Genomic DNA, 17,031 nt, shown 5'->3' on the forward strand with positions numbered 1-17,031 from the left:
AGAACCTTCTATCAGATATTAGCGAACTCAAAACTGATGAGTTTTGACACAAAAGCTGATTCAGGGCTACAAGAACCAGAAGGTCTCAGATTGTCAAATGAGTGTGTCAAATCTAGCCTCCAGCATGTGTCCATTCACCCCAGCAACTCACACTTAAACTTCTCAACCAGCTGCATGCTTGGAAACAGCTCAACACAGTGAATTCGCACTGGCACTGTTGAAGGAGAAAGCTGAATTGAGCTTCCAGCCCTCCTGAGCGAACACACAGCCAAGTGCTTCGAGACAGCACCTTGGGCAGCTAATGAAGTAACACAGCAATGCAGTTTACATAAACTACAGACCTTCTCTTATCTCAGGACCATTATTGTTTAAAAAGCCTTTATTAAAAGAAAATAGTGACAATTCACTAAGTATTTAAAATCTCTTGTAAAGCAGAAGGGGAGAATGCGTTTCCCTCCAGATATCTTGAACTCTCACTGTCGAATTTGTCAAGTTTATTACAACTTTTACAATCTCAATCCCTTTCATAATCCAGGTTTACTCTGGTATTTGAAGCTGCTGTAGCTAAGCCAGTCTCTTTGACCTGATTCTGCAGTGTTTCCACAGCCCTGACTGATGGGAGATCAAGACAAACTCCCCTGGCTGGGGAGCAGCCAGAATCTCAACAATCAAATCTTTTTGTTTGAATTGATAAATTTCTGTAGCCTCTCTTCTACATAAAATTGCTTAAGAAACCAGTGCAACATCCCTGTGAACTTACTGCTGTGTTGCTGGCAATTCAGGATGGCAATGGGCTACTTGTGTTTAAAAACAGAGCCTTTTGGTGACCTGCTGGTTTGGTGGAGCCCACCCTCCCCAGGGCCACTGCCCCAGCAGAGTTTCAACAGCTCCATGGTCCCACCTTCCTTTGGACCACTGCACATCTGACCTCCCAGCAAAGCAGCCTGAGGAGCTAACATGGTCACAGCTGACTAGCTGAAGCAGTGGTTGATTCTGGCTGGTTCTCCTGAGGATTGGGATGGTGAAAGGAGGCAGGTACTCTGGCCCAGGACAGCAGCACCCACGCCCATCACACTGTACAGCTATGGAGCAGGGTCCCAGGCACTCTATCGCTAATGAACTGAAGACTTCAGCTTCATTCTAGTACTTGGGCATCCACTTCACAGAGTGCCTCTTTTAAGGTAGAAGAAATTGTTCTCAATAACCAGCATTACGGTTTCTCACTTCTCCGTTGCTATCTGCTGGTCTTACGTAGTTTTACAAGACCCTCCTCATGCTATAAAATCAATTATCTTGGTGCAACCTTTTCCTTTTAATGCATTCTGGCTGGGAGTTTGGAAAAAAAATATATAGCCCAGGGACAATAACACTGAAGCAGAATAACACAGAGCAGCGAAGATTGTAAGCGGGCAGGGCATCCCTTTCCACACAGAATGGCTGAGGTTGGTAGGGACCTGTGGCCCAACACCTGCTCCAACAGGGACGCCCAGAACAGGTTGCCCAGAACCATGACTGGAAGGCTTTAAACATCTCCAAGGAGATTGCACAGCCTCTGGGCAACCTGTGCCAGTGCTCCACCACCTGCAGCACCACACCAAAGTGCTTCTTCCAGGTGTTCAGAGGGAACCAGGCTGTGCCTGCTGCCTCCTGCCCTGGCACGGGGCATCACTGACAAGAGTCTGGCTCGCACAGAACCAGCTCTCTCAGCTTCATCACTGGAGATGCTCCAAGTCCCTTCCTCATCTTAGTGGCCATTCCATGGATTCTTTCCAGTATGTCCACTCCAGCCTTCAGCTGCCCATTTCCCCAAGGACAGCAGCCCCACACACCAGCCTCCCTCTTCGTAAGCTGTATGAGCTCCGAACCACAGCCTGCCCCATTCCTTTACAACGCACCGAGAGCTCCAGCTGAGCCACATCACCCCAGCCTCTCCCAGCTGCTGTGCCTGACACCGTGCTGCGTGGAAGAGGTCAGGACAAAAGCACCAAGGATGAACGATTTCCAGCACACGTGTTCCCCGTGGGGATGACAAAGAGGGCACGTGACTGAGGGAAAGCACTGAGCATGGCCGCACGGGAGCTGCCGCGCTGCAGCCCAGCTCCCTGCAGACAGCTCTGCGTTGCCCTTTCCCAGCTCGCAGCGTGCCGCAGGGCTGGCATCTGCTAGCATGGTGCATCCCAGCTCCCCGCCACACCACCGTGCCCCATGTTTGTCTTTCCCAGCACCCAGGCAGTGATAAGCACGGCTGCGCTTTCACACTGCCCTTCTCGTGCTGTCAGAAGGAAAAAGCAAAAGCAGAACTGTGGAGTGTTTGACATTTGAAGTATCTGTGTCACTGAGAGACAGAATTCCTAATCAATTCCTAAATACTATATGTAAGCGAGCAGGATGAACAAACTGCAATCTGCTCGTTTTATGCTCTTTGAACAGCTGTGGAAACAGCTCCTGTAGGATTTTAAAGGAACAGAGAAAGCTGAATTTTATGAATTCATTTTAGCACCGTGAAAGTCTGCCTGGTGGACCCAGCACCATTCTGGCAGGACTGAAATATTAAGAACCACATGGCTGCACTGGTCATCCGGCAACAGGAACATGAAGGTAGGAGCAGAGGGGAGGCTAAAAAACCCTCAGTTTGACCCCACTTTGATCAGAAGAATTCCCATTCAATTTCCTTTCTCTGAACCCACCGGTTCCTGGACCAAGCAGCAGTGGTCAGGGCACTGCCAGTAGCACAGAGCCGCTCCGGTGCCAGGTCCCGGCTCTGTGCCCCAGCTGAGCACAGAGGTACATTTGGACAAGGGCAGGGCACAGCCTGGGTCAGATCTTCCGCAACTGCTTGCACTGCACTGTACCTGAGGTGAATGAACACTGATGGACCACCCCCAGGAAGCTGACAGTGACTGTACAAGCTCCCATCACCTAAATCTATATACATGGGAGCCATGGAAACAGGCAGTTAGCACGCTGGTGGCTGCATCCAGATGTGTCAGGCAAACCATTTAATGGTGCACGTCATAAAACAAGAGAGCAGCATGGAAATGAACACCCAGTACTTTTGACTTCCCAAGTTTGCAGCATGTGCTGCCTGCAGGAGGGCAGGCGCAGGACTGGCTGTACTTCACCGCACACTCATACGCAGTGTGCACAGGCACACACCTCCCCATACACACAGGCTGTGTTCTATCAATACGGCCACAAAATCAACAGGCGCAGCCACAGCAGTGGGCATTTCTGCTCGCGCTCCATCTACCAAGAGCTTCAAGCATGTTTAGTGCAACCCATGAAAAACCATTCTAAAGCAGACAGGAACTAGGCACAGGTTTTTCTGCCCGACCGTGGCCGGGATCAGCATGGCAGAGGGAGCAGCCGCCCATCCCCAGCCCAGCCTCACACCAGGAGTGGGTCCCCAGGGCTCCCCACGCTCTCACGGCTGCCTGGCAGCAGCTGAGCTGCAGAGCAGCCCCAGCCCAGCGGTGTGGGGATGCAGCACCACCGCCTGCAGGGAGATGCTCTGCTTCGTGCCAGGGTCGGTTTGCAATGCACAGTGTTATTTGGGCATGAAGTACAGTGCCGCATTTTTCAGCCTGCAGATAATCACAGATAAGACAGGTCCCCCCCACTGCTGCACCAGCACCACTTCCACCCAAACCCTGGGCTGCATCCATGGCCAGCTTTGCAGGGAGCTGACTGCTCCCACTGAAGAAAAGCTCCTTGTTTTCCTAGGCATGTGTCTGTGTTGCTGATAGATGGCAAGCTGAGCTACGATTTTCCAGCACAGAGATCAGGAAAAAAAGACAACAAAAAAACAAATAAGCGAAGCCATTCTTTTGGATTTTTCACCCATTTAGACATTTAGAACCACTTCTAGTATTTAGCATTCCACTCAACTGATTTAATTCTGGATTCTTCAGACACAGGAAGGATCCCAAGACAGCCTCCCTGCTCCCAGAAACAGAACCAAAGCCAACGAGACCATCTTTTCTGTCAGATTAAGCCATCCCTCCCATCTTCAGCCCATCTCACGCTGCTGCAATCTCAGCCCCTCAATGTACCATCCGTGCAGCGCGTTCACCGGAGCGCTCACAACCAAAGACCATCAGATGAGCTTATCAATTAGGATGAGCTTATCAATTAGCACTTTCAAGGAGGCTGCCTTTCCCCCTCGGTGCTCTGGCAGCCCGCAGCCGGGATGCAGCCACACGGAGGGGATGCCACCCTCCTGCATCCCCCGTCCCTTTGTAAGCAGGCTGGCACCGCGGCGCACAGCAAACAATACCACCGGCCGTGAGCAAACAGAAAGAGGATGCAAGCAGGATGCGTTTACTTACATGACGATTCAGTGCCAAACATGGCTGGCCCCAGATGCTGCTATTTTAAAAAGGAGAGAAGAAAGAGTGGAAGACAGAGGGAGTGTATGAGAGCAGGGATGAGACCGCTACACAGCAGGGGTCATGAAGGCAGACAATGCAGTCCGAGCTATCCAAGCTGCCAGACCCTCCTCTCCTCTCTCCTCCTCTCCCCTCCTCTGCTCCACGCTGCAGATAGCTCTACGTGCCCCCAGAGCGAAGGTCCTTCTTCGGGCAGCCGAAGGCAGGAGCCTCTGTGTTAAATCCAAGAGATAAGGGAAGGCCGGCGTCGCTCCCGCGAGAGCGGCGGGCAGAGATAGGTAGCGGACACCAGATACTGCAATCCCCAGCCCTGCGCTCGGTAAGACAATAGCATAGCTCATGCATGCACTGGATGACGTCAGGACACTGCAAAGACTGACTGCTGCTAACCAGAGGCTCGGAGGGGGCTCGGATGGAGCGCAGCAATTCAGATGGGGATTCCTTTGTCACCAAATACAAAAGACAAAGAAGCAGACGCCTATCTGCTTCCCCGATGATCAACCCCCCGACCTGCGCCTTTAACTCTAACTGAAATATCTGCTATCAATTCACACTTCTCTGCTCAGCTGCATGAGATGCAAAGTGCTTCTTTGCAAACACATCATGCAGAGTAAATTCCGGGGACAAATGTCCAAGTAAATGCCATTTATGGCATTTTCAATACACAATAATCACAAATTGCCATTGCTAATGCTCTTCATTATCTTTCCTTCAAAGAGAAATGAAAACCCTGAGCCAATCTGCACTTCAAAAACCCTCTTCACGTGGCACTAGCCAGCTATCTCATTTACTTAAACCTATTGTCAAAACACAGTGTAGCACTGCTCTAACCACAGTGAATAAATTACATTAAAAGAAGAAAAAACCCCAAATCACACTGCTATCAGCGATAAAAAAGCATCCTAGCAACCAAAGAACTATTTTACTTCTTTCTTTATTCCTTTAAGCCATCCAGATTTTGTGTTTCTTAGCCTCTGCAAGTGTCTTTTTTTGGTATATTTTTTGAATATTGGTAATTTCAAAATGTTAAACTGTAGAAACAAAGGCTTCAGCTGACTCCTTCCAATCCCACTGCAGACAAAAGGCACTTCCATGCCTTGCACTGGCAGGAGCAGCAAAGCAGTAAGCTGATGTGCAGAAGCTTGCAGATACCAGGGGTCGTCTCTCAGCACGGGAGTCCAGATGGGGCACAATGAGGAGTTCTTAATGAGTCTCACTGAGCAAGTACATGCAGCTATAACCACGGCAAAGACAGAAAAGTTCTGCAGTGGCCAACATGAAATAGGAAATAGATGCAAGTCCATTAAGCAAGGCACTTATAGAAAGGCTACCCCTGTTTCTGATCTTTTGCAGTTTACTCGTTACCAAATGCTCCCACCGCTCTGCCAGGGGTTTTTGTGCTCTTTGCAGAATGCACCATGTCACTGTGGTAAGCAGGCAGGGAGAATGGGTAACAGCTAACCCTGGAGGCACCTTCCATTGGAACATCTCAACACATTCAAGTCACCAGGGAACTGCTAGTCATCGGCAGACATGCTGCCCTAAGAGGGCACTGGAAAACAATGCACAGGTCAGAACCACAGGAGCTCACTGGCACCTCTCTGCTCTCAAGGAAGGGCAGCGTGGGCCCAGTGCCCAGTAACGGCTGTGTGCTCCTCCCTACAGCCCTGGGCCATGAGCGGAGCAAGGAAGGAGAACAAGAAGCTCTACCAAGCCCCATCTCCTTGCTGTATTTGTACAAAGGGCCGGGGGCAAGGTGCTCTGAGCTCTTCTCATGGTTACCTCTGCTGGCACAGACTGCTCCTTGGCTGTTTCTCCACTCAGCTCCTCAAACAGCCTCTGTGTGTGCAGCATACACCCCAAAAACACTTAGTCCTACCAGGCTTCTGGAAGCATTTAACTGGAACAGAGCGATGGGAGAGGCTATACCCTGGGGTGAGACATCATCTCATAACACTCTGTGCAATGGGCAACTCTCCATCTCCCCACTGACAGATGGACACCTGAGCATGGTGACTCAGATCAACCCTCAGGCAATGACTAACCAGATGTCTTCAATCTGTTCTTAAACACCTGAAGTAACGACCTGGCACTTGAAGTAATGACCTGGCTGCTGAATCGCAATTAACATTTCCAGACATAGTGTGGGTGCTCAGCACCATTAAGGCATGTCCAAATTATTCCTGCTCACAAAGCTATCCGTGGCACAGGACCATAGTTTGGCTATTCCCAGAACTGAAGCAGTTATTTTGACTACTTAGGGCCAGTAACACCTCCTTTAACTGCAACAGCTTGACAAAAAGCTGTGGTGTGTGGAGGAAGCAAGCCTTCTGGCTCAGCTTTCAAGTAACCAAGGTAAGCTCACAAAGCCAACATGTCTATTACGTGCCATGCCTAAGGCTCCCAGCGTCTTTAAACACCAAACACTGGAACAAAACCCCTAGTGTTAATGTTAACTTACGGATAATTTTAGTTCTGATGAGCAAATCTGACCTTCCCACAGCACTGTGTCCAAAGAAGGTGCAAAACCTAAGGGCTGGCCAGTGACAGCCATGCAGGTGTCAGGGAGCCAGGCCCACTGCCAGGTTCTCACTGCATACGTGGCTGAAAGGCCCAAACCACCCCGACAGCACCTGGGTAAGATATTCATCATACTACGGTTCACTAGCATTACTTTTGCTAGGTCAGTGCTTTACATTGTGGAGGAAGCAATGCTTGACAGACCTGCACCAAAATTCTTTATCAACTCTACCGAGAGCACTTACGAAATAGGTTTAATTTTACTACCTCCTGCTTTATATAATGACAGCCATACAGTTAGATTAGTTGACTAGTAGAATTTAAAATTTCTATTTCCCATCCTGATTTTGCAGTTGGTTTATTCTGCAAAGAAGGGTTAACAATTTTCACCTCTTCCTATGAGAAAGTCTATCTATCCTACACAGCTGTTCAGATGATGTAAACTAGCATGCAGAGAATGTCAAAGGAAATGTGCAAGAATTATCATTGTTATGATCTTCTCACAATATGCACAAGACATTGTTCAAGCATTTGATTCGTTTACAATATAACTTCCATACATTTCTCTGCGAGCTAGCTATATTTAAAGCAGCAAATATATATTCGAAGTTCTCTGCTGTACATTCATATTTTCCAGAGAAAGGGATGTGCTTCTCAGTTACTAGCACATTTTGAACAGATACTCCTTATTTCTCAATTTACATTACAGAGAATGAAAGTATCTATTTTGTTAATACGAGAGTCTAAACATTAAACAATAGCTTGACTTTTAATAAAGAAGATGAAAAATTAAATGTCAATTTTATATGGACATAAATTTCGGCTTCAGAATCACTTCTCTTAAGAAGAGTGGAGGCAGGGAAGTGCAAGCTACTAACAGAGATAGACTCATACGTGCTTTACTCTGATCCATTACAATAGAAACCTTTGCTCTCTCTTGTTGCTAGAGAAACATTTCTTCTTGAGCTTAATCCCATTTTCCATGGGAGAAACTTCAGGAAAGGAGAAGGAATCCACTGCACCTCTGCATGGGAGATCCCACCCACCTCCATAACCTTCACTGGCCTCAAAGATGAGCAAGGTTTGTCAGTTAAACTCTGCCTTACTTTCCAGCTACCGTGCTCTGTCAGTTTTTTTAGGATGTTACAAAATTTAAGGCATTATGCAATTAATCTGTATGTCCAGCAACCACTGAACTTATTTTGCCTCTATGAAAGTCAGCTCTCTCCTAAATTTAGAGGCAGGCTACCCATCACCTCCAGCTTCTGCAGGTTTTGCTGCCTCCAGCAGCAGCTGACAGCAATTATTGATCTGTGTGACACCAACTGTAGCGACCTCACACCAGCAGCTCAGTTCTACCGTGCTGCTCTCTTTTCCTTCTTAAATGGACAGAGGGAGAAAATACAATGAAAAAAAAACCCGTAGGTTGAGATCAGGACAGGGAAATCACTTACCAATAACCAATACAGGCAAAACAGACTCAGTATGGAAAGATGAATGTGATTTATGGCCCACTGATAACAAAACAGACCAGTCAGAACTAACAGCAATCTAAAAACGCCTTCTCCCATCTATCCTCTTCTACCACCTCCCCCAGAGTGGGCTGCAGTCAGTCCATAGCACCTCATGTTTGCCCATTTCTGTCCTTCCTCGGCTGATCCAGTATGGCCTTCCTATAGGTCCCAGGACCGCTCCGATGCAGCTCCACACCATGGAGCTCACCCTGCAGGCAGCTCCACACAGGTCCCCCATCTGTGGGGGTATCCACATCCATACCTCCTCCAAGCTGCATGCACTGCCACACCACCCAGGGGACAGCCTGCTCCTCTGTGGGCCCCTCTTGGGCTGCATGGAGCTGCTGGAGCACCTCCTGCCCCCCTCCTGCCCTAAGCTCAGTGCCCACAGGGCCGCTGCTCTTTGGTTTCTCCCCCCTCTCTCCCAGCTGTGCAGCAGTTGTTCTCTGGCAGCGCTGGGCCCTGTCGGAGCAGCTGAAGCTGCTCTGCTCTGCTGTGGCATGGGGCACTGCACTGCTACCAACACCTTGCCATGTAAGCCTGATACACCAACAAAATACTGCAAGGGTGTTTTCCAGGCTATGGAGAATAACGGACAACAATGACAGCACACATCACTGAGCTGCAGGTGACTTCAGAGTTTCTATGGCCTTATTTTGCTCAACTTTTCTGGCACTTCATTAGCTGCAGTAAACATATCTGGTGAATAATTCAGGAGCATACTGGGGAGGATCTTCATTACCGGTACAATTTCACTGTGAAGAAACATCCGATATTCGTCATTTTAGGAAACAGAGGAACTCTCCCACTGCCCAGGTCAGCAACTGAGAGCGGAGGTGCCTGGTTCCCAAGAGGCAAGATCACACCAGCAGCCGACTGCGCAGAAGCTGGGCCAGCAGCACGGTGGAAAATATCCCTGGATATCTGAGCCATTCCCTCAGTTCCCTTATTTCACTGGCACAGAGAGGAAGGAGTGAGCTGGCAGAGAAAGAAATGCCAAGGTCTCTAAACTGATTAACATACAAAGCAGAATTTAGACCAGAACGGCTTCCTGACTACAGGACTGTTTTTATTATTTTTTGCTCTTGCACTGGTTTTTCAGATATTTCTGAATAGTCCGTATCGTGTTTATGCAACCCCATTTCACATAATTCTTTTTCTGCAGCAATTTTAGCCAACTAATGCCTCAAAGACTAAGTTTTTGGAGCATGCACACACACAAATGACAAGAAGAAGTGAAGAATACATATTTCATTTTTCCACCAAAAATGTTCTTACGTCTGTGTTGGTCATAATCTGAGATAGAAAGTCCAACTGATAGGTTTCATTTTTGAAAAGAGATATGAAATGAGCCATAATAGAGCGCTGTCAGATTACTGTAGTATTTTTCAACTTTAATTCTAAAAAAAACCCCTTAGCTTCAGCGCTGCTCTTTACATGATTATTGCAATCTGTTTTTTATGGGAAGAGCTCAGCAATCAGCAGAGAAGCTCCCTGTGCTCTGCATCCCCCAGGACACTCTTCCGGAACGCTCCTAATGGACACAAAGCTCTGGCAGTTAAGAAATGGCAGTGCACTGCACACAGAGAGCTTTATGTAAAGAATACTGCAAATGAGAGAGAAGAAAAAAAAGAAAGGATTAGCCCAGCGCAGGCATTTAATGCTAGGGTAAGACTGAAGCTGTGGGTGCCTGACAGGCATCTCTTCACATGGCTCATTGTTTGCTCCTCATCAGAGTCACTATCTTACAGAAATCTCAAATCTTAGGCCCCTATCTTCTGCAGGTGATAAAGCCTTGAGACCCTAGGCAATAAAATCTAATTTTCCTCCAGTAGCCCCTGGACTATACTTGAATAGCTGGGGTCCACTGACAGAGAACAAGAGAGTAGAAAGGTACTCCTACTCCCTACAATAAATGATACAGGTTCAGTCTGCCATTTTCTACAACCACTTCCCTTCCTATAATCAGTGCGAGACTGGAAAATTATGCAGTGTTATCTAATAAATGGCAGAATATATCTCATCTTCTGTGCAATGCTGTCAAAAGATCAGGATGATGACTCACCTCTTTTTTATCTCAGTTTTGTTGGTTTTGTTTTCAGTTTGGTCGGTTTTGTTTTAAACACAGAACAATACCCAAAAATATGTAGACAGTTACCAACACAGTGGGACTACCTGCTCACTGTGTGCAAACAACATTTCAAACCTAAATTAAATGCATTAGTTTTCAATAAGATCAAGTCCCAGGCCTCAACAGAGCATGACTTCATTAAATTCTGAGAGCCAGTTTTGTCCCAAACACATTCAACTGAGTGGTGAAACAGGGCCATGGCTGTATCTGAAAAATGTACCAGCAGAACACACCAGCTTTTGTAATGAGCCAGGAGAGCTTGAAAGCCAAGGAAGCAACCAGTGAGCACTGTGGTTAAATCAAACACATTTCATTAAACAGCTATTCATATGCATTTTTAAAGTAGTAAAATATTAGAAGAATGAAGATGAAGAGTGTGTATTTTCTACATTGAGGGAAATGCCTGAAATATTTTGTGGGATTTTTTGTTTTTTCATCCTAAAATTAGGGTCATTTCCACAGATCTATGCCAAAGGACTGCACATATGTACGTGCAAAAGCTTCAAATGTATGAGTGAGCAGAGGTGGATAACAAATTAAAAATAGATTATAAACAAACCAACATTTTTAATGCAACTCTGAGGGATGAGAGATTAGGATTAAGGCCTATTCATAATAAACCACATGCAAACTGGTATCAGTGAGAACACGTGTGCCCCAGAAAAAGAAAACACAAAAATATCTAATTTATATGCAAAAACAGTGAAACAGAGAGAAGGTTTAGAACAGTAGTACACACAGCCAACACAGCATTATGATCCATATTAATAATGGTGACTGATCTAATGCCAAAACTTCACAGCTAGGACTAAGTTTGGTTGTTGAGACAGGAAGATTAAATTTAAATTAATTCTCAGTCTGAATAAACATGGGAAAAATGTGAGATTTGACCTTACAAATAGCAATTGCACATACAGGGAAAATTAAGAAGGACTTCTAAGTTTACAAGGGAATACCCACAAGACAGTAGAAGAAGGTGTGTGAGCTATTTAGCACAGCTTTCTGAAGGAAATAAGATTCACATGGACACGCTGTCTGTGTGCACAAGTCCCTGCTTAATAACTGGAAGCATTCTCCACGGCAACCCCACTTTGCAGAGGGGCAGGAAAAACCAAGCGTCCTGGGTGCTGAGTGACAGCAAGTAATTAGGTAGGGAGGAGATGACTTATAGAGGTCTCTACTGCATGAGAGAGTGTTGTGCATGTATCTTGCATAGAAGAGTTCACGGTGTAACTTCAGAGTTTTATTCTTGTTTTCCTACGTGGATATCTGCGTGCATTATGTTGGCTAAACTGACACTGCAGCCCTAAATATAATGCATTGTACGGTCAGTTAGGAAACAAAATCCACTGGAAAGCAAGCTCCATCAGTGCCGCTGGGTGAACCTCCAGGCATTTAAGGATTTTGGTTTTCCCAAGGCACAAGATTTTGGTAGCGTCACAGCCTCTGGTTCCATGAATTCCAGTCAGTTTCCAGGCACTGCGAGTCTAGCAGATAGGTACATGCTTGAATAACTCAATAAACTGAGGTTTTCTTGAGGAAGAGGAGCCTCTTGTAGGAGCCGATCAAACAGTCAAAGCAGCTGCTTTAGAAATCCCATTTGCACACACTGCTGCAGCCCAGATGTCCACCTCACACAGACTGCAGGCTCCAGGCCTGGACCTCGCCGCAGCAGCCTCTTTTGATTTACACTCAACAGCAGAATGGTAAAAACCTTCCTGGAAAGACAGAATTCTCCAAACTAAAAAAGACTTTTCTGGATAAGTGTCAACCTGAGGAGCACACATCAGATGAAGAATCTTCCCCCATAGTGCTTAAGCGTTGTCCCACCAGTTTTGAGGGAAAGTAGGCTCTTAAACTTGATGAACACCTTGGAAATGTTCTCATCAACAAAAAAGCACTAGAGAAAATGTCAGGCATTTAGTCATGGTAACAGAAGGCTTTCCTATATAGGTAGAGGAAAATAACATTGGAGAGAATGGTGCTACCTGCCTTCCTCGTGGCAGATCCAGCTGCACCAGCACCCTTCCTGCCAGACACCAGTCATGAAGGAAAACTGCAGAAGCTCCCAAATCCTGCTTCACGTGGGAGCTTGCCTTTGCAAGGACTGCCTTCATGAGGAGTTCGCAGCACCTCTTAGCTCAGAGGGTTCCCTCAGCAAAAAGACCCTGTTGCCAAAATACTGAGAAACCTTAGTAACTACTGCCCAGTGACGGTCTGATACATAAACATCGTGGTAGAAGCAGGACTCTAAATGGGTGTGATAATTAGCAGCATGGCAATTTAGCAGCAGCTAAATGACCAGACATTAACCATATTCAAGTTTCTAAACAAACTGTGGGCATCCCCATGAGCAGACTGCACTGTGCAGGTCCAGTGAGCCTGCAGCTCCCTGCCAGGCCTTTGCTGTGCCATTTGCTGTTGGTGCAAGGTTCCTGAAACCTGGTCCCAGCCTTCAGCACGACCAAGTCACCCAAAGAGCAGGTATTAAACTGAGAAAGACACCTTCTGCTGTGTTCAGCCGCATAATATCCATGACGCCATTGATTTAACAGTATCTTGACACTTAGAAGCACTGTGCCAAGTATATTCTCTGGCTTCGGCATCATGAAAGATTCAAGGGCCTGTGCCCGGTAATAGGTGGCAAGGAGAGTTTATCAGCTTTATCAGCTGAAGCAGGAAGTCCATGCGAGCACAGCCTTTGCAGATACACAATGAAGATAAAATCAGCAACAGTCACTTCACCGAAGAGCAGTCTCCCTGCAATCAGACATTCCTCCTTCTGCAAGTTAAAGCACAGAGACACATTCCTTTCAAGCTGATGGCTTTGTAGCCCTTTTCACATACTGGATTTATTTACTCAGCTTACCTAATCAGTTGTCAAACCAGATACAAGTGCTTCAGTAGCAGAGCATGCGCATACCACATGTCCTTCCCCCCGCCCAGCTGTAGGGTGAGTACATCACTGCCTCAATTCTCCATATAGCAGATCAGTCTTCAGATCACTGTTGGCTCTTCTTAGCACTGTGTGCTGTCAGTCAGTATTATTTACCCACTTCAGCCTCTGGCCCTGTTTACACTATAGGCAAGTAGCGTTTGACACCACTTATGCTCAGTAGAACACACTCTGGTTGTCGGCCAAAACAAATCCCCAAGCAGAAAGAATGATCTGTCCCTGCACCAGGACTGAGGTTGGTTGGCTCCCACCACTGGGGCCGCCCCACGGGGCCCAGCAGGCACCTGCAGGGCAGGGCTTGCATGTTCCCTGCTTTTACATTTAAGAGAAACAGCATGAGAAATATATCCTGTGCACATAGCTTCTGAAAACTCTCAAGAGGGCTGGAAGAAAATGTATTTTTAAATTATTTACATGGACTACTGTAGCTTTCTTCAGCTCGCAGCAAACATCACTGGAAATACTGCGGATTGGATGAATGAGGTCCAGTATGGCCTCCTCCCTGCTCTCACATCTGCTTATAAACCAGTAAAAACAGACTTACAGGCTTTATTACTCTTCTTGTTGCTAATTATCTGCTTGATTGAAACTGAAACAAAAGGATAACTTTCTGAACACATTATAGGCAGCGAAAAGCAAATGGCTGAGTGCTTTAATAAGGATATATGATATCCAACGTCCAATTATGAGCATACAGCTTCCTCTGGCATGTGGTGCCAGTCCCAAGAAAAGACCTCAGTGGAAAGACCAACTATGTCTTAATCATGTCCTCAACATGCCCCTTATTCCAAATACCTTTTGCATGTCTGTGCAGAGGGAGTTAAGGCTCTTCTGGAACATTGCTTTCATTGTATACAATAAGTGCTTCTTGCCAGAGCAATTCTTTTTGCAACATATTTTCTATGAAAAATAGTTCACTTTGTTCAAGTTCTGCTCTGCATTACCAATGCAAATGAAAGGAATGCATATGTGAATTTGTATTTCATTGGCAAACTAACCCTTCACCAACTTTCATTGTCATGAAGCAAATGTCAGTAACTTTGCTTTGCTTTAAAACAACACAGAAGATGGAAAAAAAACTAATAATAAGAGAGCTGCATAGCACCGCTTGTTGAAATGTACTTATGTACTTTGATAACTGCCCATGCTGACGCACGTCAGGTTGCTCCAGACAGACATGTGCTGCACACTCACTGTGGAAGCCAAAAGGGAACTGGAACATTTTACTTGCAAGAGCCATGCTAAGAGCTCAGCTCAGCCACAGTGTTGATTTACATGCAGTGTAAGTTAGAGCCAGGAGATGTCTTCAGGGCAGGAGCTTTCTGAAGGGCAATTTCCTGGTTAACAAGCTAGAGTTAAAACATCTATTTCCTTTGAAATGTGCCTTTTTAATCATTCATGTTTTTCCTTATTACTGACTACTTAAAATAGAGTGATTCACTAGTTCACAACAGCCAGCAGTAAACACAAAGGAAAAACTAATCAAATAAAACCTGCAGGGCCAGGTGATGGATATTGTGGACAGTTCTCTTACAGAAAGTCTTGGTGAAGTGGTAAATCACTTTCTACGAGAGGCTGAAACAAGAGCAAGACAGCTGTGCCAATTCAAGCCAAAACACAAGTCAGTCCTTATCCCACCCACCCAGCCGTGGCCAAGCTTGGCTCCCTGGCTATTTGCCTTTGCTGAAAATCAGAAAGAGGCAACTGAGGCTTTGATTTGAGGCATGACTGACCACCGAGGAAAACAGGACCTTCTCAATCCAATCTTTGTGTTTTTTTCCTCCAGTCAACAGATTAACATACAGTTAACAAATTAACATACTGTCGGCAACAAACAAAACTTCATCCTCTTTCAGATACATCAACTTTAGCTCAGGCTCTACATGGAAAACCCCATTGTTTAATTTTCTTTCTCAATCAAATGATTCCATACTTCTGCTGGCGGTAATGAGCCACAGTTTCATTGTTTCTGCAGCAGCCAACTATGATTTTCTGCATTTCTTAGCACAAGAAGTTCCCCAAATCAATCTCTACTAGAACTCGTTCACAATGCACTTTGGCAGCACATGGCTGTAACCCAAGGACTGTTAGTTCACAACCAGCAGCCACGCTCTCACAGGCTCCTCACAGCCACCTTTGGGTACTCTCCCTCCAGAGTAGCATGTGGGGAGCCCCACTGCCTGGGGACGGATCTGGGAACCCCACACAGCCACTGACTGCCCATACATGCATGTTTAATAGAGCACAGTTACCAGTGACTCACAGCAATCTGCCACCTCTACCAACCCCGGAGGTCATGGAATTCCCATTTATTCCAGTGCAAAACCACGTCTTTATAGGAGGCATATCTCGACCTTTTGGTAGAATACTATTACTGCAGCAAATGATGTGGTCATGATCTATCTAGCTAAATGTATGGCCTTTGGTCACTTCTGTGCCCCCACACCAACAGTTCTAATGTTCTCCAAACAGTCAGAGCTCAGTCCTTGGATAAAATAATCCTTGGTTATCAACAGATTACAGACGTAAGATATTCCTTTAAGATAGTTCTTGTAAGAAATATAGAACACCATTTTTCAGTTCAAAGATGGCTGAAGTAATTTCTGAGAAAAGCATGAAAAGAAACTGAAGATTCTCTAGTTTTAAAGATGCTGTTTAACAACAAAGGCCCCACAAAGGTGATCTAGTGCAGTCTTTGAATTCTCATCATAGAAGGAGAGCGCACAGGGCACTTTTCACTCATTCTAACTCTTTTGCCTTTTTATTTATGAATGGGTTTTGCAATGAATTTGCTGGCTTCAAACTGGTAGCATGGCTTTTACCCTTTCCAACTCTCATTTAATTGCTCCTACTCTCACAAAGAAACCATTTCTCCTTCAGCTTCTATCCCACACCTCTCACACCCTTCCTACATCCTGCACAGCAAATCAGAAGAGGTAGCCAGCAGAGCACTGTGAGCCTCCCACCATCTCCTACACCTACAGCTGCCAGCCCTGGTAAGGGCTTCCCCACATTGCCAATACTATCTGAAAGGTTCACACCCTACCAGAAGGAGCTGGGTTGTCAAATGCCAAACCACAGTGCACTTCTGCAGCAATACATGTCAGCTCTCCCATATGGTGAGCACCGGTCCTTTCCACAGGCATGAGCGACGCTTTGCAAAAGTTTTCCTCCTCTCACTCTTACTCCTCACTGATTTCTAGTCCAGACACATTTTCTCTGGCCAAGGGAAGGAACCAGTGATAATTCAAGGGAAGGGGCACATGCACTCAAGGTCTAGAGAACCTTGATCAAGCCCCTTCACTCACCCAAGATCACTCCATGACGTCCTTGTACACCTCAAAGCCCACCTCCCCCGCCCAAGAGCCTGCAGTCACTCCAGCACTCAGTCAGCCCTATTTGCTGGCACAGACACAATGCTGCTCCCCTGTCCTTGTTTGAATCCCACAGCACACCCCAAATTCCATTGGCAAGGGGAAATGGCTATCCCCTATGGATTGCCACATCCAGCCAAATCCACCC

General features: G+C 46.3%; 1 protein-coding gene across 4 annotated transcripts in view; it reads right to left on the minus strand.

Annotated features, from left to right (window-relative positions):
* The window catches only part of ST7 (suppression of tumorigenicity 7), a 135,585-nt gene that overhangs the window by 89,652 nt on the left and 28,902 nt on the right, over nucleotides 1–17,031 (minus strand). The window contains exon 1 of one of the 4 annotated variants that reach the window (XM_042815674.1): nucleotides 4,329–4,365. The exons of the other annotated variants lie outside the window; for them this stretch is intronic. Coding sequence (XP_042671608.1) covers nucleotides 4,329–4,350 — 22 coding nt within the window. The 5' untranslated portion in view covers nucleotides 4,351–4,365. Of the gene's footprint in view, nucleotides 1–4,328; nucleotides 4,366–17,031 lie in introns of those variants that run through there. 4 annotated transcript variants of the gene reach the window in all.

This window comes from Centrocercus urophasianus, unplaced genomic scaffold, assembly GCF_019232065.1.
Source record: "Centrocercus urophasianus isolate 14NV4802_14NV808 unplaced genomic scaffold, USGS_Curo_1.0 seq_15, whole genome shotgun sequence".
NCBI classification, from domain to species: domain Eukaryota; kingdom Metazoa; phylum Chordata; class Aves; order Galliformes; family Phasianidae; genus Centrocercus; species Centrocercus urophasianus.